At 45.1% G+C, this 25,672-nt stretch overlaps 1 protein-coding gene across 6 annotated transcripts in view; it reads right to left on the bottom strand.

Moving 5' to 3' along the window:
* Positions 1-2,580: 2,580 nt before the first annotated feature.
* The window catches only part of ABL1 (ABL proto-oncogene 1, non-receptor tyrosine kinase), an 82,833-nt gene continuing 59,741 nt past the window's right edge, over positions 2,581-25,672 (bottom strand). For 5 of the 6 annotated variants that reach the window (XM_074891618.1, XM_074891623.1, XM_074891620.1 and 2 more), the window contains 8 exons: positions 19,087-19,359; positions 15,098-15,182; positions 14,556-14,733; positions 12,202-12,386; positions 9,937-10,089; positions 9,203-9,292; positions 8,706-8,870; positions 2,581-6,318 (listed from right to left, as the gene is read on the bottom strand). In XM_074891618.1, coding sequence (XP_074747719.1) covers positions 4,619-6,318; positions 8,706-8,870; positions 9,203-9,292; positions 9,937-10,089; positions 12,202-12,386; positions 14,556-14,733; positions 15,098-15,182; positions 19,087-19,359 — 2,829 coding nt within the window. In that variant the 3' untranslated portion in view covers positions 2,581-4,618. Of the gene's footprint in view, positions 6,319-8,705; positions 8,871-9,202; positions 9,293-9,936; positions 10,090-12,201; positions 12,387-14,555; positions 14,734-15,097; positions 15,183-19,086; positions 19,360-25,216; positions 25,647-25,672 lie in introns of those variants that run through there. The other variant, XM_074891622.1, reaches the window with a different exon arrangement.

Here is a 25,672-nt window from a genome sequence, read left to right as displayed (position 1 = left end):
GCAACCCCAGGAGGCTGGAAAGCCCATCCCAGCATGCTGGACATGGTGACTCCCATCCAGCTCCCAAGGGAACCTACACCCCACCCCCCCAATTCCTCCCCTCCCAGGGGTCACCGAGACCCCCAACACCTTGGAGAGCTGGAGAGCTCCCAGCCCACCCACACACCCAGCCGTGAGGAGCTGGATTCACTGTGGCACAGCCACACAGGTACGGTGGGACGACTTGCCCGAGCCCTGGCACCAACGGCCTGCCCCGCGAGCCAACCCGCAAAGGGACAGCACCAAACAGGCCCTGGATTCTTCTACACAAGGCCAACCCAGTCAGCAAGGACCGACGCAGACACTTGCTGCCAACATCACCACTGCTGGGACCCTCTATAAAACGCCCCGTTATCCTTCCCTGACCAGGGTACAACCCTCATCCTTGCCCCAGCCCCATCTCTGCTCGTCCGCTCCATTCACACAGGCTGCTCTGCATCTTTCCTCCACCCCGAGCAGCCCTGCAGCACTATAAACACACACACCGGGCGCAGCAAATCTCAGAAACCCAAGTGGGTCCTCTGTAGAGAAAGAGCCCGATTTAATCCCGTCCAAGGGACTCATGAAGAGGCTAATGCATCATAACTGGGTCATTCAGCACCGCAGCTTCGGGAGCACAGGAAGGACCTTTATCAGCAGGCTGGATGTTAGAACAAACACACAACCTTCAACAGGGGGGTGATCGCTGGGAAAACAGTTCAGCGTAGGCCTGGTTTGCAGGTAAGCTTTCAGCTGAGCTGGATCTACCATTGAAAAAACACTGAGCAGCACTCCACTGCCAGGGAGGACAGTTTTGAGCCCAGCCTAAACAGCCAAATGACTTGCAGGGCTGTAGTCCCTAACCCCGTGGCTACCCAAGGCTACTGCCAAGGCAGCAGGGCTGACCAGGCTGATCCAGGAGCATCATTCCCAGCAACCTGCCCAGGCCAGGGCTCACCCTCGGACCAGGAGCCTGTCCTGCTCCACTGCCAGCCTGCTTTTAGATGCGCACAATGCCACGAACACTCTTCAGATGTGACACAGGGCTTGGGTATGTTTTCCCTTTTTCAATTGTGAAAGAATTGATGTCAAACAAGGAAGAGGCTGTCAGTTGGCCCCCGATTGTCCCTGGGGGCAGGCAGCGCTCCCGCACACCTGAGTGCTGCTGGTCCAGCAGCATATCTACAAGACAGGCTGCCACACCAGCCTATCTTTAATAACTTTTCTTTTGAGAAAAAGAGTGAGCATAAAACACTGACCACATCTTGTGACAAGCAACTTCTCAACAAAAGGCAGGATGACATTAAAGAAAAACTTAAAAAGGGTGAACATTGTCATTTCAAAGACATGAAAACCAAAACAAAAACACAAACACAGCTATTTTTCCCCAAGAGCTCTCTCACTTTCAAGCTCAATAGCCTTGAAAATTGGAGCAATCAAACTGTTAAATGCATTGATCTGTTAAATCAACTCCTACTGTACTCAGCTAAATTTAGCCTTTAATCCCCTCTCTTCCACTCCCAACACTGCAGATCCTGGGGCTTTCCCCAGCCAGGTCAACTGGCCTCTGCCTTCCCACACCACCATGGACTGGTCCCTAAGCAAGCAGCAATGGAGATCACCAGGAGCGATTGTATTTAGGGGCAGGTTAAGCTTCTCTATCTTCCCTCAGCCCACAACGATTCACCCTATTGAAGCCTTTCTGCTGTAGATGTACACAAAGAGCAGCCTGGACACTGATCTTTGCCAGGAGCATTGTCACAAAACCACCAGGAACACCTTGTAGCCTTGCATGTACGTCCACCGGACACCACACCACTTCGCTGAAAAGTGCAGGCCATTAATTGCATTTACCCTTGCCAACAGCAACCTCCTGCTCCTCTTTTCATCTTCTTCAGGCTCATTTAGAAGCAGCCCAGTGCAATTGCTGTCACACCAAGGCTTCCAATGAGCCTTGTTCCCATGGCCCACGAGCGAGCAGTTCCCTGCGCCAGGACTGACAGATTTCAGCAGGGACTGGTTGAGGGGATTAGAAATCGGTCAAGCTGGGTTGTGACTCTAAAACATCACTGAGCAACACAGCACTCACTGTCACTGCCCTTGTTTTCTTCTCATCCTTTTTTGGTCTTTAGCATCTTCATTAATCAAGGCAGCATTTCGTTTTAGAGGCTGCTTAGTGCCTGGATACGTCCCTCCCTCAAGATTTGCTGGAAAGGCTGAAGGTGGTCTGCAAACAGAAAACAAGCCTGGACAACCAGAAATGAGGGAGGGAGCAGCCAGAACCATCTGAGGAGAGAAACTCACGGGTCCTTTCATAGCAGAGGAGGAGGAAAACACAACAGCAGCTGAATCACAGAATACAATGGCACAATCTTTTTTTTCCTCCCGACTTCTCAAAGCCAGATCCAAAGGACGTGGAAAGGTGCTGCTGCCTGGCTCTGGCCAGCCTGCTGTGCCGAAGGGCCCTGGTGAACCACCCCAACAGGGAACTCCTCTTTTCGGATGTGGAGTCTAAGAGGAGGTAACTGGGTTTGCAAAGCCTTGCTAACAGACAAACACAGGTTTTCCTCAACATTGATTTATTTTTAAATATACTACGCAAGAGAGACTGGAATAAAAAATAAATCAAAAAAATGAAAAACAGAGAGAGAAAGGAGGAAGAATTGGAAGTCGTGTACAGAAACAATCTGTACTGGACCAAATTAAAGGGGAAACAACCCCCTTAAGTATCACAGAGATGAAGGACAGAGCTATTTACACACTGTAAAAAAGACAAGTCTACAAAAGTGTGTAATAACGAGATACAAATGTATAATATAGTGGCACAATATGTTATCAAAGTAAAAACAGTACCTCCAGGAAAGAGACTGTCCAAGGGTTGGGTTTTTTTTTTTTTCCTTACATTTTTAAAGGCAGCCTGTGGCAGAAGTGTGTATTTTCTTAACATTTATCATGTGTTAAGTCACGGCTGTTTGTGAGGGCGAGAAGTGGCGTGAACACACACGAGTGAACTACTAGAAATCATATACAAAACAAACAGTTCCAAAGAGAACAGAATAAAATACAATTGAAGGCAATTAGTGTTTAAGATACACAAGAGGGGTCACAAGAGTTACAGGGGAACAGGACATGGAAAATGCTTTTTTCTCTTGTTTGGAACTGTTAAAGAGGAGTTAAATTGCACTGTTAATAGCCCTAAACCTTGTTCTTTCACTATTGTCACAAGTCACAGTTAGTTCCCAGTCACGTTGCATTAGTTGGGAAGGTCACAGGACCTTGGAAAGGAAGCCCAGGAGTCCTGCTGTCAGCGTTTTGTGGCAGTTTCCTTGGGAGATGCACCCAAGAGAAGCGTCTGCAGTCTTCACAGATCCTTGTTTGATGCTGGATGGAACCACACCGGCATGAAGGTAGTGATGGTTTTAACCCCAAAATACTGGCTTCTGAGCTCTTCATGGGGGGTTAGCCATGGCACGGAAAGGGAGGCACCACAGCCCCTCAAAGCACAGGTCTCTACGGGAGGGCAGAAGCCAGGTCCCACCTCCGTTCACAGAACAAAAAGCTGGAAATTCAACTAGAGAAAGAGCAGTTCTCGCCCATCTGCGATGTGCAAGCTCTGCTGAAACAACTGCTGGAGGCAGGCTGGTATCTCTGAACTCGCCCTAAGCCACGTCCCCCCGGCTGCAACCCTCCTGTCTGTCAGGGAGCGATGCCTTGCTCAGCACCAGCCTACTGCTCCCCGACCTCTGCAACCCTCCGCCCCAAACGCCAGCCCAACTAACGTTAGGTGTCACGAGAGCGCGACGGCACGTCCTTCGCCAGACCTTCTCCAGTCCTTTTCGGCTACCAAGGGAGATTCGCAAACAGGCTCCTGTGCCACCACGTTAGCGGGTGCTGTCTGCAACATTTTGAACCCAAGTAATTCATCTGGGCTCAACTAAGAAATTACTGAAAAAACAGAAATGAAGGGCAGCAGGTGGAACCATAGGAAGAATTTGAGCAACCATCACTGGTAGCATTCTGTCATTTAAAAACCTTACATTAACAGTTTTCCCCCTTCCCTCCCAAGCGCCAAATCTGTTGCATTAATGTCAGATAAGTGTCAAGACTCGGGCCAGGGATATGTGCTGCAACTCTCCCAGGAAACACAGTGGGTATATTGCTATTCAAACACTCATCCTTGTGTACAGTGGGGCAGAGAGAGGGGACGAAAATGCAGTAGAAAGTCCTCCTGAGGAGGATGGCATCTCAGTGTCCATCACTCTGGCTCCAGTCTTAATGCTCTGTCCAGAACAATAAAATATTAATAAAAAGGCATGGTGTGACATCAGCATTTAGACTTGTAGTCCACAAGGCAAGAACTCCACAGATAAGACGATTATAAGTATATGAAACACAGGGAATCTGGGTTAAGAGGGTGGAAAGTGCCTCTTGAACACAGCCCTGTCTTTGGAGCTGGGGCATCCATTTACAGTCTGCATCTTTTGCACAGCCCTAATCCGAACGCCCCGGTCCTTTGTCAGTCCACACATGTTAACTCTCTCCACAGTTGGCTTTGGCCCATTGTGATTGATTGATTGATTTATTTTTAACCTGGTTTCTGCTACCTCTGAACAATGTCGCTGATTTCTTTCACTGAACTGAGAAGTTTGCTAAAGTCCTGGGTGGCTGCAGGACCGCTGCCAGCCGTTGCCGGGCAGATCTGAAGCTCCCGTAGGTTATTCTCCAGCTTATTGATGGCCTCCCGAAAGGCAAATTTGTTCCTCATCTGCTGAATGGAGTCCACGTAGCTCACGCAGAAGGTGTAGAGGTTCTTGCCAGCCTCCAAGACAGCGCTGTGGCTTGCCATTTGTTCAGAGTTCTTGCTGATGGCGATCCGTAGAGCCTCGGTGCTTTCCAACACCACCCCTTTAGTGATGGCACCACTGGCAATCCTCTCTGGGGGCTGCCGGGTCTTCCGCAGAGAGACCCGGGTGGATATGAGAGGGATGAAGGCTGTAGATGATGGCTGGTCCCCGCCTGGGGCAGAGGGTACAGATGAGGAAGAGGCAGCTGGGGTTGCTGTGCTCATCAGCAGCTTTGTAGAGGACTGTGGCTTTGGTACAGAGGGGATCCCCAGCTTTTTCATACCTTCCCCTGACTGGTTTGGCTTGACAGCATCGCTGCTCGCAGCCTCTCCAACCTGAGTCAACTGTTTGGATTTCGGCCCAGACACCACATCTGCTGCTGCTTCATGGCTGGGACTGTGAGAAACCTTCCCTGGCTTGCCAATGGAGGACGAAGAGAGCGGAAGCGGCGGGGCTGGTTTCAGCTTCGATAACTTCCCTTTGTCCTTCCCCGCCGACTCTGAGCTCTGCTTGAGCCTCCTCAGTCGCGGCTCCTCAGAGGAAGCCTTGCTGGCACCCACGAACCCAGCAGGGTTGGGTTTGGCAGCAGAACCTTGGTCCATCGTCACAGTGGTCCCTAAGGCACTGGATTTGACTCCATCGTCCTTGTGGAGCACGCTGGAGGAAGGAGGGGCAGCAGGTTGCCTACGGCCAAGTTTTGGCGTCAGAGTGGGAGGGCTGGAGCCAGGGCTCGACTCTGCATCTTTGAACACATCGTCAGTGGTCTCTTCATTTTTCTTAAGCAGCCGTGGAGGAGGGGTCACTGTTCCCCTGACAGCAATGTCAGTCTTGGCCTCATTTGCCCGCTTCCGAGGCAGTGCTGGCTTTTCGCTTTTGTGTCCCCCAAAAGTGGAGGAATCAAACTGGCGTCCCGTGGACTGCAAATCGCGGGGCAGAGTCACAGATTTCCACTCTGTGTCCTTTGCTCCGTGGGGCACACAGGAGGCTGAGCAGGACCTTAAGAAGCGCTTGCTGGAGTTGGAACTACTCTCCTCTTCAGCAGCCACCCCTCGACTGCTGCTCATCGTGCTGGACTTCTTCCGCAAATGGGGAGATAAAAATCCAGAGTTCCCAGTGACAACCCCGTTGGTGACGCCAGCCCCATTGTTTGGGCTCTGAAACTTGGAGGGGTCAGCTGCGTCTGCGGGGGGGGCAATGAAAGCTCCGTTGCCAGCATCCCTGCAGTCCTCCTCCCCACCAGCCCTGCGGTCCGAGTGGCCGTCCATCTCTCTGAAGGAACTGCTCCGTTTCGGAGGGGTAGGGGCGGTCTTCTTCTTCTTCTTGATAAGGGCACTGAAGAGGTTGTGCTTTTTGTCTTTCGGAAGCAGTCTCTCATCTTCATTCAAACTGCTCTCCAGGGCCACCCTCTCCTTCCGTGGGAGCAAGGGAGAAATAGCAGGTTCGTGATCCAGAGGGTCTGCAAGGGAAGGAAAAGAATCTAACTGAGCATCGCTTCAACAGCCAGAATAATCGGTTTTGTTCCAGAACCAAACCACTGCAGCACCTCCAAAAGGTGCAGGTTCTGTCAGAAGTAAAGCAAGAACAGCCACTCTCAATCCGGGACTGAACGTGGTCCCTAACTCTGCATACATTCATTTCTGAGGTGGCCTCTGCAGGACTCAGCTGCCAAACTACTTTCCCTGTAGGCTTCCGATTTAAACAGCGACATACAAACACAAAATGTTTATGTTCAGATTCCCACCCTCACATCAGGAGACTTGTCTAAACTTCACACTGTGAAGAAGATAAATATTAAGAGGCCTTTGCTTTAGTCCCTGTGCTGTTGCTGTCTTTTAAATAGCTGACCCTCTGAATTAATAAGACATCTCTGTAGCCCACCTCCATCCCCAGTCTCCTTCTTCATTTAGATTCTGATACTCCTAACCTCCTTTCCTGATGTCATCCCTTGTGGGAAATAACTTTTTCACAAGCAGAAATCACGACACCCTTCGACAGCTGAACACTTCAGGTCGTACCACCGCTAAGATGGCCAGCTTTGTACAATAGTGGAGTAAAGTGGTAGTAACGACCTCCTTCAGCAGCATTGCTCTGGAAGGAAATGATGGGGTGACCCTTTCTCCACTTACAAGAGGTATTTAAAAATGAATAGTGGTTTATAATAAATTTATACAAAGTCTTGAAGGTGTCTGTATTTGACTGATTTGACTGACAGGAGGTCTCATTCACAGGCCAGGCGCTCAGACAGCGTTCTAATTCAAAGGAGGAACGTTTTCATGGCAGCGTATGCATTTACAGCTCGACTAGGTGATAAGAAGGGAGACAGAGCAAAGTCATAGGGGAAAAGGAAGATGCTTCTTAGTCACATATAGGTGATCGTCATGCTATGGGTAGCATTTTGGTTGAGGAGAGAGAATTTGAAGAAAAATAGCTGTGTACTCTGAGAAGACAGCACGCTTCCACAGGACCACGTGCAGTTAAACCATCCCCACACAACAACTTAGGGGGACCTGGACAAGCAGAAGAGCTCTCGCAGCACTTTGGGAGGCCATGGCCTTACTGCATCTAGACACTGTGGAGCTGCAGAGATCCGGAGAAAACTAGCAGCTCACACTGAGGATCAGCTGCCAGCTGCTGGACTTGCTATGGAAACATGGACAATTGAAGGGGAAACTGCAATAAAACTTTAATGTGAAATATTTTCTTTCACAATAAAGAGTGAAATGATTCCCAGCATAACGTTAAAATCATATTATTCCTGCTGCACTTGACTCTCTCAAAGCCCTTAAGTATTTAAATGAAGTTATTTTACTTCAAAGCTTGTAATACTAGGCAATTACATTTCCTATATATGGTACATAACCTTCCTTTCTAAGTCACTAATACTTCCTTTTTTCCAACATTTTACATCCCCTCTTTTTTTCCCCTCTTTGTCTAGATGTACATCTGCTACTGAAACATGTACTACTAGGTGAACCTGACATTACACAAAAAAGGTCAGTCACATGAATGGTCAGAGAAGGCAGCCTCAACAGGAGCTGGAAAAAAACACTGTATATTTTGGTTTACCTTATTATTTTTCAAATGAGCTAGATACAAATCTACTATATACATTCAGCATTTTACCACTGCTTTTATTACCTCAGAATGGAAGATAAGTTCTTGAAGAAACTGATTGAAAGAGAGTTTAATTTCACGGAAGATTCTGTAAATACCTCTTTGTCCCTTGCTGAAATTATATTTGGTACCTGCCAGGAGTAATACCCTTCAGTGCTGCAAGCACAAATCTGGCAGGATGGAACAGTGAAGACACCTCCCTTATGGGGCTTGTTAAACCCGAGCAGTCGTCCTGCTTTAAATTATGCAGCGGGGTAGTGTAAAGTGGCTTGAACACAGCAGATTACCCAGCACTCAGATGCAGTGGGAGATCCCACTGATAGCTCCTACCAGGGAATGGGAAGAGGATACGATCAGAGAGCTCCGTGCTCAGGCTCTGGTCTAAATGGCTGTTGCCTGCAGCTCCCTAAAGTTAAAAGAAGTCCTAGGGCTTCTCTAAGCAACGGCAGATACAGCGCCAATCCCTCAGCCAGTTAAGGATTCACACTCCCAGCTGCTGTGTGTATCTGGTCCCAAGATTAACAATCTACCTTTGCAAAAAATAATAAAACGAGTTCTGAACCCCAGAAAGCAAACTCAGCAGCCTGTCACCCAGAAACACAATACTGGTACAGAAAGATGGCACCTGTTATAAGACACAGCTTTGCCTAGGTGAAGACCTGGAGCCGGACATGCATTTTGTTTTCCTCTGTATTTCCTGAAGGAATAATGATTTAAATTAAAACCTACCACATTCCCCCTGGCCTCGAGCATGTGCAGTCTCCAAGCCCTCGTTGGCATCTTTGCTTTCAGCAGCTCTCCTCGATGTTCGTGTTTTGGTTGGTAACTCTGGGGCTTGGAGGAAATTGCTCACTACACTCCTCATGCCCTTCTTTCCCAATTCCTTCTCCACCTCTGCAATGCACAGAAGAAAAACAATCACTACAATCAACAGAAGATAAAAACTATTCCACTGTTCAGAGTTAACAGCACAAAAGAAAAGCAAACAACACAAAGTAGAGGTTCCTTGAGGTTGTTCAGCCATTTGGCCCTTTAAAATCAGACGCATGCACAGAAAAAAGCCCACATGTAAATGCACCTCTGCATTCTACGCCGTTTACACCAGGCACTATAGCCTAGGACCGAGTTTCGCTGCAAAGCAGCCTATGAACAACGTGCAGAGTTATGGATGCAGCTGCCCTTTTCCCATCCCTGGAATTGCTGGTCCAAGAGGGACCCAGACCTACCATCTGATATGCTGGATTCCTGAAACATCGTTTCAAAGGCCTGATGGATCTCAGCAAAGGAGGGTCTATCGGAAGGGCTCCACTGCCAGCCTGAAAAAAAACCACCACCACTCAAAACTTCCCACCAGCATTAGACATTCAGTACACCGCACCAGGAGGAGCCAGCTATTGCAGCTCCCCTTTTATAAAATGAGCGAGATAAAACACTGACATGGAAACCTGATTTGTAAGGTGCTGTGTATCTGCAACCACTTTGGCTCAGTGATGGTTGCAGACACCCAGCACCCTTTAAATCAGGTTTCCATGCCAGTATATAACAGTAGGTGCTGAGCACCGCTGGAAAAAATGTATCGCACTAAGTCACGTACCAAAAGGCCACACTGGAAGAGTAACAGTCAGTCCTGTAAGAAGCCTAATGAAGCTTCTGCTTCATCCTTAGAGCACAAGCTTTTCTTTAAGTTGTCAGGGAAAAGGAGACAAAGAAAACATTGAGATGAACAACAAATCTCTCCCCCAGGCCCGTGTGCTCCCAATAGAGAAGAACGGCTGGTTTCATAGCATGTTCATCCTCTGGGGAAAGCAGTTTTAACCAAACACTTCTACACACCATTGCACCTTCACTGGAATTGGCAGGGAGTTTTCTCCTGCCTTGCTGTATGTGGCCAGATCCTGGCACTTTTACTGCACCTCTGCAGAGCTAAAAAGCAGCATTTGCAGGGTTGAGGAACACTTACACGCTCTCATGAGCTCATAAACTTTCTCAGGACAGCCTTCAGGGCGCTCCATACGGTAGTCTTTCTCCAACAGCTCATAGACCTGAGACAGGTCAATCCCAGGGTAAGGGGACATACCATAGGTTGCAATTTCCCACAGCAGAACGCCAAAGGCTGCAGTGGAGAAAGGGAGAAAAAAAAAAAAAAAAGAGAGAGAAGAAAATCAATAAACTTTGTCTTCATCTCAAATTTGAGAGGATGTTTAGTGGGAGTAGTCACTAAACACTGCTGCACGCTTAAACCAGCTCTGGGTGGCTCAGATCCGATGCTCAGCAGCAGCTTAAATGTTAAAGAAGCGTAACAAGCCTCTTCGTCAGCACAGACAAGTCTCCTGCGATATGACAGGGTAGAATTAGACTAATTTTCAATGTATCAGTTGTCTCAAACCTGAACGCCTTGAGATCCTTCAAGTCCTATTAAAGGCACAATTAAGAGACTTCACAGTGGATTAGCTGAAACCATTTCACTGCTGCACTGCAGTCTCTCCCTCAATTTGACAGCTCCTCTCATCTGCAGCCTCTCCCTAGAGGACTCACACATTTTAATAGCTCAATGTTTTTGGGGTGCCCTTGTTTAGCTGCAGCGTGGTCTAGAGGGGAAACCTGTGAGGCAGCAGCGAGAGGAAAGTTTCAGCAGTTGCTACCAACAAGACAGGGTGAGGGCGAGACATTCTGGTCACAGGGAGAGCTGAACAGGAAAAGGGAGAGCACGAAAAGGGTCTTGGAACAGGCGAGGCATTCAAGTCCCAGAAGTCGGTGGGGATGCAGGTCAGCACCAGGGTCAGGCAGCTAACCCAGGAGTCGGGCACGCAGAATAGACCCAACGCCAGTTCAACAACCTGCATGTAATTAGTTCAGTCACCCTATTCTGTTCTTAACCTGAAGAGAAAGCGATTACAATTCTGCATAAGTAAGGAAATCACATCGCATTACATGGTAACGCCACCAAGGGCAATTTACATTAAACATTTCTGTGCACAATTTTCTTTGATTGCTGTCTTGAGGCAGTGAGGTGAAAGCGTCTAAGCTCTGGCAGGCCCAGCAGCAGCCGTAGCCTCCAGGGATGTCCGGCTTGCTCTAATCAGATCCCCAAGTCCACCGCCCCAACTCTCACTACGCAAGGTTACGCTAACCCTAATTAAAGATACCCAATACTCCTTTTGGATCTTTTCTTCCTGAGTACTCTACTATTTAAATGAAGCAGAGATCCTCCAGCCACCACAGCAATACAGCAGCATCCTTGAGACTGTGGCAGATACAGGGCAGCAGCCAACACCACGTGCAAGTCCAAAGCAGAAGAAACACCTTGATCAACTCCTTGGGGAGCTGTTTCAGGTTTTCCTGCCCTGTCTATAAAACATTTTGCATCAGCCATCTACCTAAAGGTTTCTTCAAAATAAAGCCTTTCCTTGCAGAGTTTCGTCAAAACTCCAGAAAACTTTATCGCTGCTTCACTGCTATCTGTTGTTTAATATATAGAAGATGCTCAGGATAACATTTTCCAAGTGCCTTTGGGACCACATCCCACAAACTTCTATGTCATGTCACTGGGTACTTTTGAGAATTTCACCAACAGCTATGTCAGAGATATAAAACCCAAAGAAAGGCTGATAAAAAGTACAATGAGATTTTCTGTGGTCAGATTTAATAGAATGTGGCTCCATTTAGCTAAGCCTACTCTTATCACCAGCACCTCAGGGCTCTTCAACCCTTTGTCATCAAATTTTCCCTCTGTTTCTCCTCATTTCATTCCAAAGATTATTCTTTTAAAATGCAGAAAGACGAGCTTGGAGCTATCACTAGACAGATACACACATAATTTTTTTTAACATAAAATGAACCAGATTCTCACTTCCCTCACTGAAGTAGTTAGAAAGGTCCTGGCTATATAACAATATATTGCTTCAGAGTCCTGTGACAGAACTCTATCAAGGCAGTAGCATCGGTGCCCTCCAGCCCCATTTCATACATTTCTACAAACACTACAGTATCCTTTATTTTCATACTTGCCAATGATTCAAACATATAAAGTCAGGTCGGCACCCTCAGTGCTCCACTCAAAGTCTGACTTAGCAGAGATTAGTCCCTGCACTCTGACAAGCTCACAGAACCACATGGCTCAAACCAGGGAACCCGCTCCCTCATTAAATGTTTCACAATGTCCTCATTTCACAGTCCTGGAAAAGAAGGCTATAATCTGTATTAATTTGTACATGCAAATTCTTACCCCAGACGTCAGATTTAATGGAGAACTTGTTGTAGGCCAGGCTTTCTGGTGCAGTCCACTTGATGGGGAATTTTGCTCCGGCGTGGGCAGTGTATGTGTCGCCTGTCATTAGCCTGCTCAGGCCGAAGTCTGCCACCTTCACCAAGTGGTTCTCCCCTACAAGGCAGTTTCTGGCAGCAAGGTCCCTAAGAACAAGAATAAAAAATGGCAATTTACCATCTCCCTTTTAGCAATAGCACGGAAACCTGCTGTTCCCGAAGAAACCTGGGCCTGCATGTGATTTGTCTTTGATCAGAGTATTACACAGAAATTATGTAGTCATACACATACATGTAAAAAGGAAAGTTATTTTCCATTCTGGCTTTGTAAGACTGTCATCCAAACTTTTTTTTTTTTTTTTTTTTTAAATTTGAAGTGAAAGCTTCAAGAAGCCCCCTCACTTTCAATAAAAGCTGCCACCCTCAGGATAAAAATAATTTAAAGAAATGTCAGTGCTCAAGTTATCAATAGCTGAGGATGAGCACTGAATAAACGAAGTCTCAGTGCTTCACTTCTTGCCCACCTCTCTAGCACTTTGGTCACCCCAGCCAACACGAGTTGCTCTCCAGAACTCCTTTTCCAGTCCTTGCTCAAGCACCAGGTTTAGCTCCCAGCTATGCTCTTCTCTCCCAAGCATACTGCATTTTACAACACAACTTTTTCATGGCCTTTTCAAACCTGTTGTAGCCTCTGCTATCAGTACTTACATTTTTAAAGGACTGGAGAATAAGCAAATTAAGCTTTTCCTCCCCATTTTTTCACCTGCCTCCACCCTGGCAGGTGAGAGATGTGCACGTTGCATTTGCCACTTCCCTGGCTCATACATGCTGTTAGCACCCTTGGAAATGCTTCTTGAGTATAAAAATGTAAAGCACAAAGTACATTTCTCCTAATATTAGGTTTTGTTAAAAACACTTATCCAGATTATGTCACGTTGAACTAAAAATTGATTCTACCAGAAAGCTCGAGTGAGATCTTTAGATATGAGGCAGACACTGCTGTTTCTTTTGGTTGTTCTGCTTAATCAGAATAAATTTAAAAAAAAAGTATGTCTTACTAGATGCCCATTAAATTTTCACAGTGTTTTTGAATATACTTTCTTATCAATGCTGATTACTACAATGTGTGTCTAAATAAAAGCTCCTCTTCATAACCAAATTCCTCCTCCTTCCCAATTCATTAAATTAGGTCACATCCCAGCATTTGAATCCATGGATGTGAATTGTGACAACACTCTTAAAATAATTGGGTAGGTGGGTATGGGGGTGGCTGATAAGGAAAAATGCTACTATTTATTTTAGATAAATGGGTCATCAGAAATAAGAGGAAATGAAATGAACAGGAGAGCAGACAAATGGAATTCACACAAAGCAGTTTTTAAAGTTCACTTCCTACAGGCTGAAGGGATGAAATACTTTCAACAGAACAAATCAAAGGCTGGAAATTTTAATTTGCAGCATCACCGTTCACTTTACTGACTGACAGAAGCATTTAAACAGGCCTTTCAGGCAGCAAAGGCAATGTATGACTTAGAGGAGCACCTAGAACTTTACACAGGATCTTCATATTTGTCTCTATGAAAAAACATGTGCTAATTTCATATTCCAGTTAATTGGGCAGGAAAGGTCATGCTGTGGCACAGAGAGCATCTTGCATAAAGCTCAGCAACTCTCAAACCTTCACGCAGGATATGTCATTATATTGCTAGGAGGCCATTTCTACAGATGAAGAATGCAAAGCTCCAGCCATAATTGCAGCACGCTTAAAGGTCAGAGTCTGTGAGACTTTTAAAACTGCAGAGATGCTTATTAAAGTGAATACGCAATCTGGACAATAGTGGGAAACAATCCCTGCAGAGAAGGGAGAAAAAAGTGAAACAACGAGAACGAACATGGGATAAGAGGCACTAAGAGGGTGGCTTTGCTGTGAGCACCTGCACGCATCCAGCAACATCAACCGCAGCGGTTGTTAATGGCTGTTAGAATCAAGCAAGAGCTGTAGCTTATCTGGTCCATTAAGAGCCCGTTACTTTGGGCAGCATTTACATTTATGGCCCTTGTCCAAAATATAGAAGTACTGATATGCCTTTCACCTGCATCTACTTCAAAGGTAAGAGAAAAACACTGAGAGAAAAACAATTAGGAGACCATCCTATAGACAGGTTAATGTACTGTATCAGAATACAATGCACTAGCGTGTTAAATATAGGACACCAACTGCGTTTAAGTCAATGCTGTAATAATCTGAAGGGAAGGAAAATAAAATCAAGGGGTGTTTTGTGCTCAAGATTCAGTGGTGCTCACTGTCCTTCCTACCTGTGAATGAAATTTTTCTTCTCCAGGTACTCCATGGCTGAGGAGATCTGAGTTGCCATGTACAGCAGCACCACAGCATTCACCTCCTGCCGGTTACACTCACGCAGATAATCCAACAGATTCCCGTACGTCATGAACTCCGTAATGATGTAGAAAGGAGGCTCCCGTGTGCACACCCCTAGGGACCAACGTAAAGTTTACAATAAATGTTCGAGAGTTATCAGTGAATCTTTAGGTTTTGTCCTCTAGTGCAATTTATACCTCTAGAAGGTAGAAATATGGGGCTCACAGCAAGAATGACTTCTGCCTGGAATTGGTTAATAGAGGGTTTTAATTTCCTGCTTCAAGCTCTGGCAACTTAAACATTAGGGAGACGAGATCATTAAAAATCATGTATCAGTGGTACAAATTGTGAATTTTGCCAGACAATAAGTGTCTGTATTTAAAGCCTTGGTATGGTAAGCAGCTTATCTGCTCCTTAACATCCATATCACTGCACAAGGGTTTAGTTCAAATCCCTCTGCTTGGTATTTATCACTTACCTAATAATTGCACCAAGTTCGGATGCTTGATCTCCTTCATTACTGCAGCTTCTTTCAAGAACTCTTCCACCTCCATGGTATCCTCCTGCAGAACAATGGTAAAGCTTTGGCAAGGACAGCATGCACAAAGGAGGAACAGATTTTTGTATGAGGACACAAAAAGAACTGCAAAGTGACAACATAAGCCACAGTTCTTTCAAGGTAATTTTTCCCTGTAGCCACATCACAATGCCAGGGAGTTAGGAACGTTGTGGTTTTTTGTAGGATTTTAAAAATATATATTTTTATCATTCTTATTCTAACAGAGCTTTTCGGGGCAAGAAAATCCATATCCCTTTTGTGAAGGGCCTCTCACAGGACTACTCAGGAGCTGAAAAGGAAAAAAGTGCTTGTTCCTAACAGAAAAAAAGATAACATGAAATAAAAAGTATAGAAAAGAAAATAAGAATGAACATAAAAGGCAGGATGTGCCGCAATCAAATGCTTGAGAAGCTGCTGAAATGTGGGCTCCCAGTTTCACTGGGTAGGAGCAAGAAATCCCCATTTCAGACAGGGAGGCATGACCGATGGCAGCCACTCCATAATTGAAAGCCTGAGGTTTCACAGATTTCATTTCTGGCATTTAGAGCCTGACCCATGACGTAACCGTTCTGGGCAGACGTGTCACTACCTATTTGTTGAACGCCATAAAGTTGCTTAGCACAACACAAAACCGAGGAAGATACAATCTTGCTCAAAAGACATATTCTCTGAAGCAAATATGCCCCAAATGACCAGAAGGTCATTTCAAAGTGGTGCAAAAACACAGATCTATTCCTAAAGCAATGTTTCTTTCTATATCCATATTTTTTTTCATTGATGGATTAATGTTGACAGGCTACATGGACGAAGTGTTTTAAGGAAGGATTGGAAAGGATTTACTGCTGCTGGTGAGAATGATAACAGTGGGCTTGCTGCTGTAAGATCCAGCCAGCTCTCTGCTTTGCAGTTAGCAATGAGAACATTTTTCCAACAGTTTCATTCAATCATTTACTATTCGTTGCCAATTAGCTTGATTGGCAGCTGTGCTTTGCTGAACACACTCTGTCAAAACTAATAGCCCAAAGGTCCTTGTGAGCAGAACCTTAAACCGTTTTCTTTGGCAAAGGAAACTGGGTTAATAATCCAGGTTGCAAAATTATCCCAAATACGCATTTATCTTATGCATGCGATACAAACTGTGAAAGGTTGCTCCTCTGCATAGCTGTTGCACGGTTTTAAATCTCTTACCTCTCAGTGACCAAATTAATAGGAAGGACACATACAGAAAACTACTGTAACAATGATCCCTCCAAAAACCTGATCTCATGCAAAGGACCAAGCTTAAGTAGCTTCCATCTTCCACTGTACAAAACCATGGAAGAAATAAAACAGTTCTGGCTATCCAATATTCTCCCAGCAGAACACAGCACCATGCCGTGGCATTAAGGGACACCAGGGTTGCACACTGCCTAATTTAAAGCACAGGCTTCTCTACCGAGGAAAAAATTGAAAAAAAGGGAAGAAACAAAACCAAACAAAAAAGAAGAGGCAGTCCTAATGGGTGCAGACTCGAGGTGTGCAGTAAGAAATATCCCGCGATGACCAGCTTACAGCAGTTCAGCCATGAAATGGCCCTGGTGGGGAACAAGCTTTGGCCACGGTGCCAGCAGGCTGCGCTCAGGCCAGCGCTGCGCAGGTCCCAAAGCTCCACTCCCAGTTACTGCAGCCACTGCTACCTCGTGCCCCTTTCCATCAACATCAGGTGTAAAAACACAAATACAGAGTCTTGTGTTATGATAACAGACTCTTATAAATACTGATGTGTTGTGTGCAACTCACTGAGCTTCCAATGATATATTTTAATGGGAAACATCTAAGCACCAAAACATTGTCTAGCACTTCCCAGTTAAATGCAACTGAGAAATAGCGTGTGCTGCTTTGATTGCCTTCCTGCCTGATCTAGTGTTCTGCGCCAGCTACGAGCTGCCTTTCGACACCTGATAGAAAACTGAACAACAAATGGGTGTTCATAAGCACCACTATTCAAAAAGAAGCTGGAACGATTTTTTTCCCCCTCTTTTAGTTTTCCCTCCCCTTTATCTTTCTCGTAGAGATATCTGGAGTAGATGGGGAAGGAACAAGAAGAGGCATATAAAGTTTTGAAAAATATTCTCTCAGAGGAAAATAAAGTGAGTCACTTGAATGTGTGTGCAGAAGCTGCAGAGGGCTTGTTTTTCCCCTGCACAACTGGGACACAAATGTGATTTTAAAATGTTTCCCAAAACTTTGAAGAAAGCTATAATCCCACCTGTCAGGCAGTAGACTGATGGATTTAAGGAATGTGGATTATAAATTTGCTTTTAAGGATGGGTTTAGTGTGCATAATTGCAGGTTGAAGTGTTTCTCAACTCTCTTCTTGGTTATTCTTACATTCCCCAGTGGAACATGCTGCTCCATGCTACATTATGAACCACTTTTAGTCATGTTTCATTAAATATTTATTTTATGTTTTTGAAACAGTCAAGGTGTGTATTAAGGTTTCTCCTTCTGCACAAACAGATTTTATGGGGTAACACGCAATTTGCCTTTGTTGATGGGTTTTAGAGAGAAGAGAATGAAAGCAACAACTACAGTTTGGAGCCAAATGAGAAATCTGAAGACGTTGCATGTCCTCACACTGCAGCCAGAAGCAGGAAACGAGATGTTACAGCAAACAATGTTCCAGGCAAGAACTGGTCCCTTCTTTTTCATCATAAACAGGCATTTTGTGCAACCTGGTCATATCCCAGCTCCCAGCGCTCTGAGTAAGCCCTGCGGTCCCCAGCGCCGGGTCCGAGCAGGGACAACACTAGGTGTCACTCGCTCCCTGTGCGAGCAGGCGCTTGGACTCGCCTCCGCTGGGGAGCAGCAACAGGAATCTCCAGAGTACAAAAAAGGCCAAAATGAAAATACTTTCTGCAACCATAGCAACTCAGAAATACTGAGGTAGCCGTTGCTCAGAGCGTAAGGAAGAAATATTTTCCCCAAATCGAAGAAACGTTCTTCCCCTGACACTAAAGCACCTACACAGTTCTCGCCACTTCAAAATTTCCATTGCAAAAAACAAAAAAGAAACAAACATAAACCCTGTTCTGTTTTGTTTCTGCAAGACCAAACCACATCCCCATTTGAGGAGAGAGAACATGGTGTCAAGTTAGCATAAACTCTTATTAAGCAATCAAATGCAATGTGTGTGGATGGTGCCAGAAGATCTCAAGACATTTTTATAAACATAAATGAATTAAGCAATGACCTTATGAACTCATAGAGCATTATTTGCATTTCAAGAGACAAGGAAACCAAGACACAGAAATCAGGGAGCAGAGCCAGAAACAGAACTGATTATCCAGTTCTTCATAAAGCCACTTACACATTTTAATCTGTCTTAGCTTGGATACACTTTTTCCTCCTCTTGAATCTTTTGATAAGAAGCAGCTGTGAACAATTGCTTAAGACTTCCAGGTACACAGGGAGCTTGTCTTTTGGGAAAGACGCCACATAAGACAGAAAATCAAAACATGTAAAGCCTCCCTGAAGCACAGCCTTTGAATTTTATGTTGACTGACTCACAATCACAATTTTCCTTAATACACCAGCTTGTGTTATAGTGTGTTCATCCGTGAACAGCTCACCTTTGCCACACCCTGAATGCAAAACATCATGGCACTATTTACTTTCCTATGGCTTCATCCATTCTAAAATGAAAATCGCACTGTTAACATCCTCCTTTAGATAAAAGTGTTTCAGGTACCACATAAAACCATAATAGGATCAAGCTCTTTCAGAAATACTCTATTCCAAGCCTACAGCACACAAAGGAAGGGCCATCACTGATCCAGACTGTCTAACCAGGGCTGAGGGCAAGCACCCAGCCTGAACTCGCTTCCTGCTGAACGGAGATGAACGGGAATGAGAGATTTGAGTCCTACCTTCAGAGTCTTCACAGCCACTGTAAGGTTGTACTTCTTCCAGACTCCTTCATACACCTCTCCGTACTGCCCTCCACCCAGCTTGTGTTTCATGGTGATGTCAGTTCGCTCTATCTCCCATTTGTCGTAGTTCGGAGACACGCCATAGATAGTGGGCTTATTGCGTTTGGGCGCTGGGTAGTGCAAAGTGGTGATGAGCCCATCTGCCACAGTTGAATGATGATGGACCAACTCTGCTAAGGTGTTGAAGCGGCTCTCTGAAGAGACATACAGCTAGAAACCAAAGAGAAAGAGAAAGCTCATTCACATAACACACCTCAGAGAATTCATACGTAGAAACTGCGTTATAGAATTGTGAAAGCGAAGTGTTGCATTGCTTCTACTCGAGCTGCACTACTAGGAGCTCCACAAGCTCTGTAATAGCTCTCAGAGCTGAGAACAATCAACGCTTACATGGGAAATGCATGATTCAGGAGAAAATACATGCACTTTGCTGAAACAACATGGAAGGAATGACTGCAAATAGCATTAGATTGGCATGCTGTTGCTTGAAATGTCTTTTTTCAAGAGGCTGGTTGGTAAAGATTATGGGACACTTCCTGGAGAGTAAGGGGGTTGTCAACCTTGGTGTCGTGATTCCATTGTAACTATTTGGCTTATGACACTTTCACCTGCCTAAATTCTCCTTGAAGTGTCATTAACAAACTGGTGGCTTCCCCAGTTTTGGCCTAAGCTTCTGCATTGTATTTTGCATGAAGTTAGGCAGCTGGCCTGTTCCCTTCCTGTGATGGGCAATGATCAATAACACAGCAGTAAAATCATTACCACTGAATGAAAACCTGCTGTGAGGCATGATAACCCATATTTGTTACCTTTTTAACATTTATACAGAAGATCCATTTTAAGCCTAAAAGGCTACTAAAGGTAACAGACAAGTGACTCCCTACCACCAGGCCTTTGTATTTCCAGTTTTCACACTCAAGTCCAGTCTTCTGCTAGGCAAGGTGACAAAAGCTAGAAATTTAATTTTTAAAAAAGTGATGCTGATCACACCTGAAGGAGGAGGAGAATTCTTTGTATCAAAGTGCAACAGCCTATGCTGGACACAGCACACAGGAGATGGAACAGCTCCATTTCTCACAAAGGACCAAGGTCTGGCAAGGGACAACCTCACAGGAAGAGCAGCACGTGTTAGCCACCCAGATTTCTGTCCAGTCCCCACACTGTGAAATGAGTGCAATGCGCTGGTCCTACTGTGCATATTATATGCCAATAGCTATGATCAAACTTCCCAAATGCTTCTGACTCGCTGGATATGCGCTCAACAGTTTGTGCATGTGCAGTGGCCATCTGTCTGGGATTCTGAGAGGCTGGGAAGTTGACGGGGCTGCCAGGCATCCAAAAATCCCAGATTTAGGGTGAAATTCTGCTTCTTCCATCTAGACAGAATTTTTGGACGGAAAAAGAAAATGCATCTGTGGAGCTCCAGCAATAAGTGAATACGTCCAACAGAAAAGAAGATACATTTGCAAGAGAAAAAAAAAAAAGAAAGAAAAAAAAAATGCTTGCAGGGAGGGGCAAAACCACCCCCAAACTTGAGTAAAGCCTTTGGACTGGAGACTGGCCATTCCCATATGGATGCTCCTCCTCTGCAGGCATCTGTTTACTATATAAACTCAAAATGAGAATGAGAGGCACTGGAGAAGACCAAATATTCTGAAGCATGAGAGTACAAGCACTACATATAAGACAAGCTGAGTGAAAAGAGCAGCCATATCATCCAAGGGAGGCAGAGTGATAGACGAAAGTGCCCCTCCCCTCAGCATCCTGCTTGCCCAAATCCCTAGTTCAGTTTATGAGTCGCATGCTTGTGTATGTATGGGAACTATTATGGTCAGAATGAGCAAAAGCCGCCGACCCACGTATGTCATGGACTTATTTGAAAAAACAGAAAGGTAAATGCTCAGCTCAGGCACACAGCGTAACCCAGAAAGGGGCAAACACACAGAGATGTGAATGACCCCACAGATCACTCACTGACAGGTTAGACTAAAGCCAGGTACAGAGCAGCTGTTGGCTTTCAAGCTATGGCCTTTGTAACAGAATGATGCCCCCGTACAGTTTCTGGGAAGTGAACGTTCTCTAGCATTTGTCATCCAAAACAGGCAGCTATGCTGTAGAAACCTACCTTTCCAGTGTTGGGAAATCATAACCCCTGGTGAATATGGCATTTCCTCTGGTGGCAATAGCACCTGGGCTTGGGGGAGTGGGAGAAGATGAGCAGTGGCCAACCTGTCTGTAAGCCACTGGAGCTAAAACCACGGCATTAACTTCTCTGGTGACCACGGATGCGCAAGCACATTCAGAGTGGAGGGTTTTACACCCTGGGCTGGAGAAATGTACTTTCCCTTCACTCTTGTTTTAATTTTGCTACAGCTGCTGATAAAAAAACTCCTATGTAAACTTCATCTCCAGAAAATAAAGGCATCCTCCTGGGGAGCATGTTCTCAACCCTCTACCAAAATGAGTTGGATATTCTTTTTGTAAAGTAACTGGACCAAAACTCACTTCAACACTATGATTTTAAAAAAAAAACCAACCAACCAAATCAACGACTTTTCATGGTCAGAAGAGGTGAAATCACCTTAAAAACAGATGTTCTGAGAACAGAAAAGTGACATCATAAGAGAGGCTTTTGCAGCTGCATGGTTTGGACCACTAAGCATTAGCCAGTACAACCACAATTTAAACCAAGCCATACCTGTTTGGGAACAACTTGTAGTGCTAGCAGTGGTACACTGAGGACTAAAATATAAAAGTATGGATGTAGAAAATTATGCTGAACACCAGGATCACTTGGAAGTATTAGAGAAGTACAGAGGAGGAAGCTGCCCATGCTTTTATGATGGCTTATATCTCATGGTCTCAAAATCTCATGGAAATTGGAGATATCTGTATTTTGTGTGACAGATTATATGATCTTGTTACAGATGGAGGAAGAAGTTAAATAAATGGCCAAAGGTTTAGTTAAATAAATGGCTAAAGGTTTAGTTAAATAAATGGCTAAAGGTTTCACAGAAAACCCATAGCAGGATGGGGAACAGAACTCCAGGCCACAGGACAACACTCCATGCCTTAACACACATGATGTTTTCAGTTTACATTAAAAAGCCCCACATTGACGTGACTAAATGGGCTCATTCTGTAGGCAGAGTTTTTCTAACCTCTCGGTGATTACATCCCCAACACTGACTCCTGAAGGCCTTACTTCCTATCAGCACTACTGGAAATCAGAGGTATGCTGTGTTTAAATCTCCATCTGGAATTTGAAGCGTGTATCACAAGAAGATGAAGGAGCAGCTATGAATGGCACGCTGCTGATGCAGCCCAGTGACTCTGCAACCTCCCTTCTTCACTGACCCCGATTACCAAGTCTTAACTCAAACTGCTTGCTGGATAATTTCCCCCAAGAAAACCGCCTGGTGCTGCTAACTGTACTCGTACAGAGGGAACAGACTCAGCATTTCTGCAGCGCACGAGGTTACACAGGGACTCAGGCAGTTTGCTTCCCAGCTACGTTGTTGACACATTATTTGGGCAATTTTTGTATACTGTCAGTCAACCTGTTCCAAGCAGCTCTGCTTGTACATATCTGCAGCTTCTGCCACCAGACCACATATCCTTTTCCTGGCTAGTATATTGTACAAGGGTGGTGAAACTTGCCCAAGCTAACCTCCAACGCATCCTTGACCTGATGGGATTCCCCCTCCCCAGTCAGCAGACAAAACTGAACGCCTACACAAAAAATCCACAAAAGATCCATGATAAAGGAGTGAGTCTACATCCAGTTCAGCCACTGGAGGCCCCAAGAGACTCAAGCAGGACCCGTGTCCTGAGTCCCTAATGCTGAGGATAGCAGGATTTGAAGAACTGGATGGACAACACTGTTTATTCAGTTGGGTTACTCAACAGGAGGCTTTGCCTCAAGTACTATCAAGTCAGGAAAACCAAGTCCTGTGTACCACGGAAGTGGTTTACCAGATGACTAGCTGCACTGTGCCAGCCAAATCAAGAAAGGTCACTTTTAATGCCTTCCTTAAAAACAAAACAAAACAAACATTAAAAGGTGGTCTGGAAGAATATGATCCATTAATCTGGGAAAAAAATCCCCTGAGGAATAATTTCTTTTTTAAAGTTGTTGAACTCCAATGCATTCAGTATGAACGGTCCTAAAATTAAGACACACCCCCCTCTCTGATCTTCTTCCTAGAGCCTTCAATTTTTCCCAGGAGAAAGCCTGGGCAGGGCTGTGTGATGCACGCCACACCTCTGTGCCAAGCAGCAGTTGTTCCACATATTTCTCTAATACCTTTTTCTCCTGATAGCATGTTCTCTCGGTCACAGGATTATGATCCCACCAAAGCCATTCACCAGCACTTGCAGATATTAAATTCCCCAGACAGGCTGACTAGTGATACGGGGGGCTGGGAAGGCCCCAGGTGCTCAGGGAGTTGAAGGTAAGAGCTTTACTTTGGCAGAGCCACGCTCTGCTGCAAAGCGGGTAATAGAGTACGACACGAGCAGCTCAGAGTGGGGAATCTGCTCCAGCAGTCTCCATTTCACAGAGGAAAAAGCAGGGATATTCGCTGTTTCTCTTCCTAGCTCCTCAGCTTTTACAGCTGGGAACAGGGTGCTGGACGAACACAGCATCCCCCAGCCCAGCAGCAGAAGCGGAGCGGGCAGCACGTCTGCTGCTAAGCTGTCGCAATTCACTGCCCAGCTCATCAACACAACTGAAACCGATGTGGTTTAACCACGCCAGATTGCAAACTGCAGCGCCTGATGCATGGACGTGGCAAACTGCCCCTTCTGCAGGGATGATGGCCCTTGGCATGGCAACGGGGAGGACTGTGGCTACTTCTTCGCTCGCCCCTGCATGAACAGCCAAAGCCCAGGAGCTACAGCTCTTGGTCACTGCCCCTTCTCAATTTTGTATTTCCAACCATCAGATGCAGATCTGCTTTAGTGGATTGTGCTGACCTGCACCTTTTCTCAAAAACACCAATTCAAGCAACTTTGTGGAAAATGAACAGTTAACCTGGCTAATATAGACCTGAACGGATTATTGTAGCTCTGCAGAACTGTTTTTTGGGATAAAACCAGCTCTGCTGGGGTGAAGGCCTTCATATGTCAAACCCTTTTACAGCTAAAATGGAGAACATGTGCTATTGCATCATGGACACATGCTTATTTACACCAACTGAAGGACGCCCAAGTTCAAAATGTTCACATGTGAACATTGCTCATCTGCCAGCATCAAGGTGAATACAAGGAACATCAACTACAGAGACAGCAGGAGGAATAATATTTCAGATTGCCGTGTAGTCCTTCAAGTATGCTGCACGTCAGCATTTCACAGTGCTGATTTTGACCACAGAGTGTGTCTACATGGGAGGAAAAGAGAAGAATCAAAGCGCTGTAACTTGGAAATACGTTGCCTTAAATAACATGGGTTAGAACTGTCTCAATTACAAACTGTTTGCTAAAGCAGACAAAAAGTATTTAATTATTGAATTAAATCTGCTTATCTTATTAAAGGTTTTAGAGTGATGAGTCTGATGAGTAGGAAACACTATGTACTGGTTCCCTGTTTTCATACTAAAGATTTTCATACTAAAGATTTTGCAGGCAACATTGCTCTAAGAAGAATAAAGTTCTCACAGGACAAAGGAAAACTGGACATGGTGGGCCATTACTATACTTGATTTTTAAATTTTTTTTTCTTTTGAAGTACTTTAATGGCACAGAATCTGTCATCTACTAGATGCTGGCAAGAAGAGCCTCAGCAGCCATGCTCTAGAGCCACACTTCAACTTCTGCACAGGATCTAAAGAGACACTGCTTAAAATAGATTTGTTAAAAACCAAGATTTTTCTGAAATCTAATGCCAGTAGAAATGTTTCCATGAAATTCAGACAAAAAAATCTGTGGAAAACTACACTTTTATGCTAACATTTCTCTGCGGCATCCACAAAGCACGGCATTGCAACACTGCTACAGCACACAACGATCTAGGGGGAAAAAACGAAGAAACTAGAGACAGGGCCCATATAAAAGTGAAAGTGCCTACCCGTCTCCAATGATCACGCTGAAATACTGTAGAGAAATCAAAACAGGAGTTAAAAATACTGCAGAATACCTCAAAAAGCATTCTGTCCTTAGTATTTACACGATTATTAGCAACAGGCGATACCTTTTCTGATTTGGCAGTTGAAGAGATTATCTTCTGAACGTATGGGACAAGAACTGATCCTCAGAATCTCTTATTAATGATATCTACTACTTTCAGCTCCGATGTAACTCTAGTATCTCCTACCTTTAGAGAGTTTCACTACTGAGCTGTATGATACCTCACCAGAAGTTTGCTAAAGGAGTAAAATTGTTTTGTCACAGCCGTGTCGGAACCTCAGCGTTTACTGAAACTACAGATGACGAACACAGTGATCAGGGTTCAGAATTGCTCAATTCAAGTGCTACTACTTGACCTTGCGCAGTCAGTGGACAAAGTACACCAACAAGGTTTTCT

The sequence above is a fragment of the Strix uralensis genome, chromosome 21, assembly GCF_047716275.1.
Source record: "Strix uralensis isolate ZFMK-TIS-50842 chromosome 21, bStrUra1, whole genome shotgun sequence".
Classification (NCBI taxonomy): Eukaryota; Metazoa; Chordata; class Aves; order Strigiformes; family Strigidae; genus Strix; species Strix uralensis.
The sequence above is the reverse complement of the archived record's forward strand: the minus strand, read 5'-3'. Positions and strand labels throughout refer to the sequence as shown.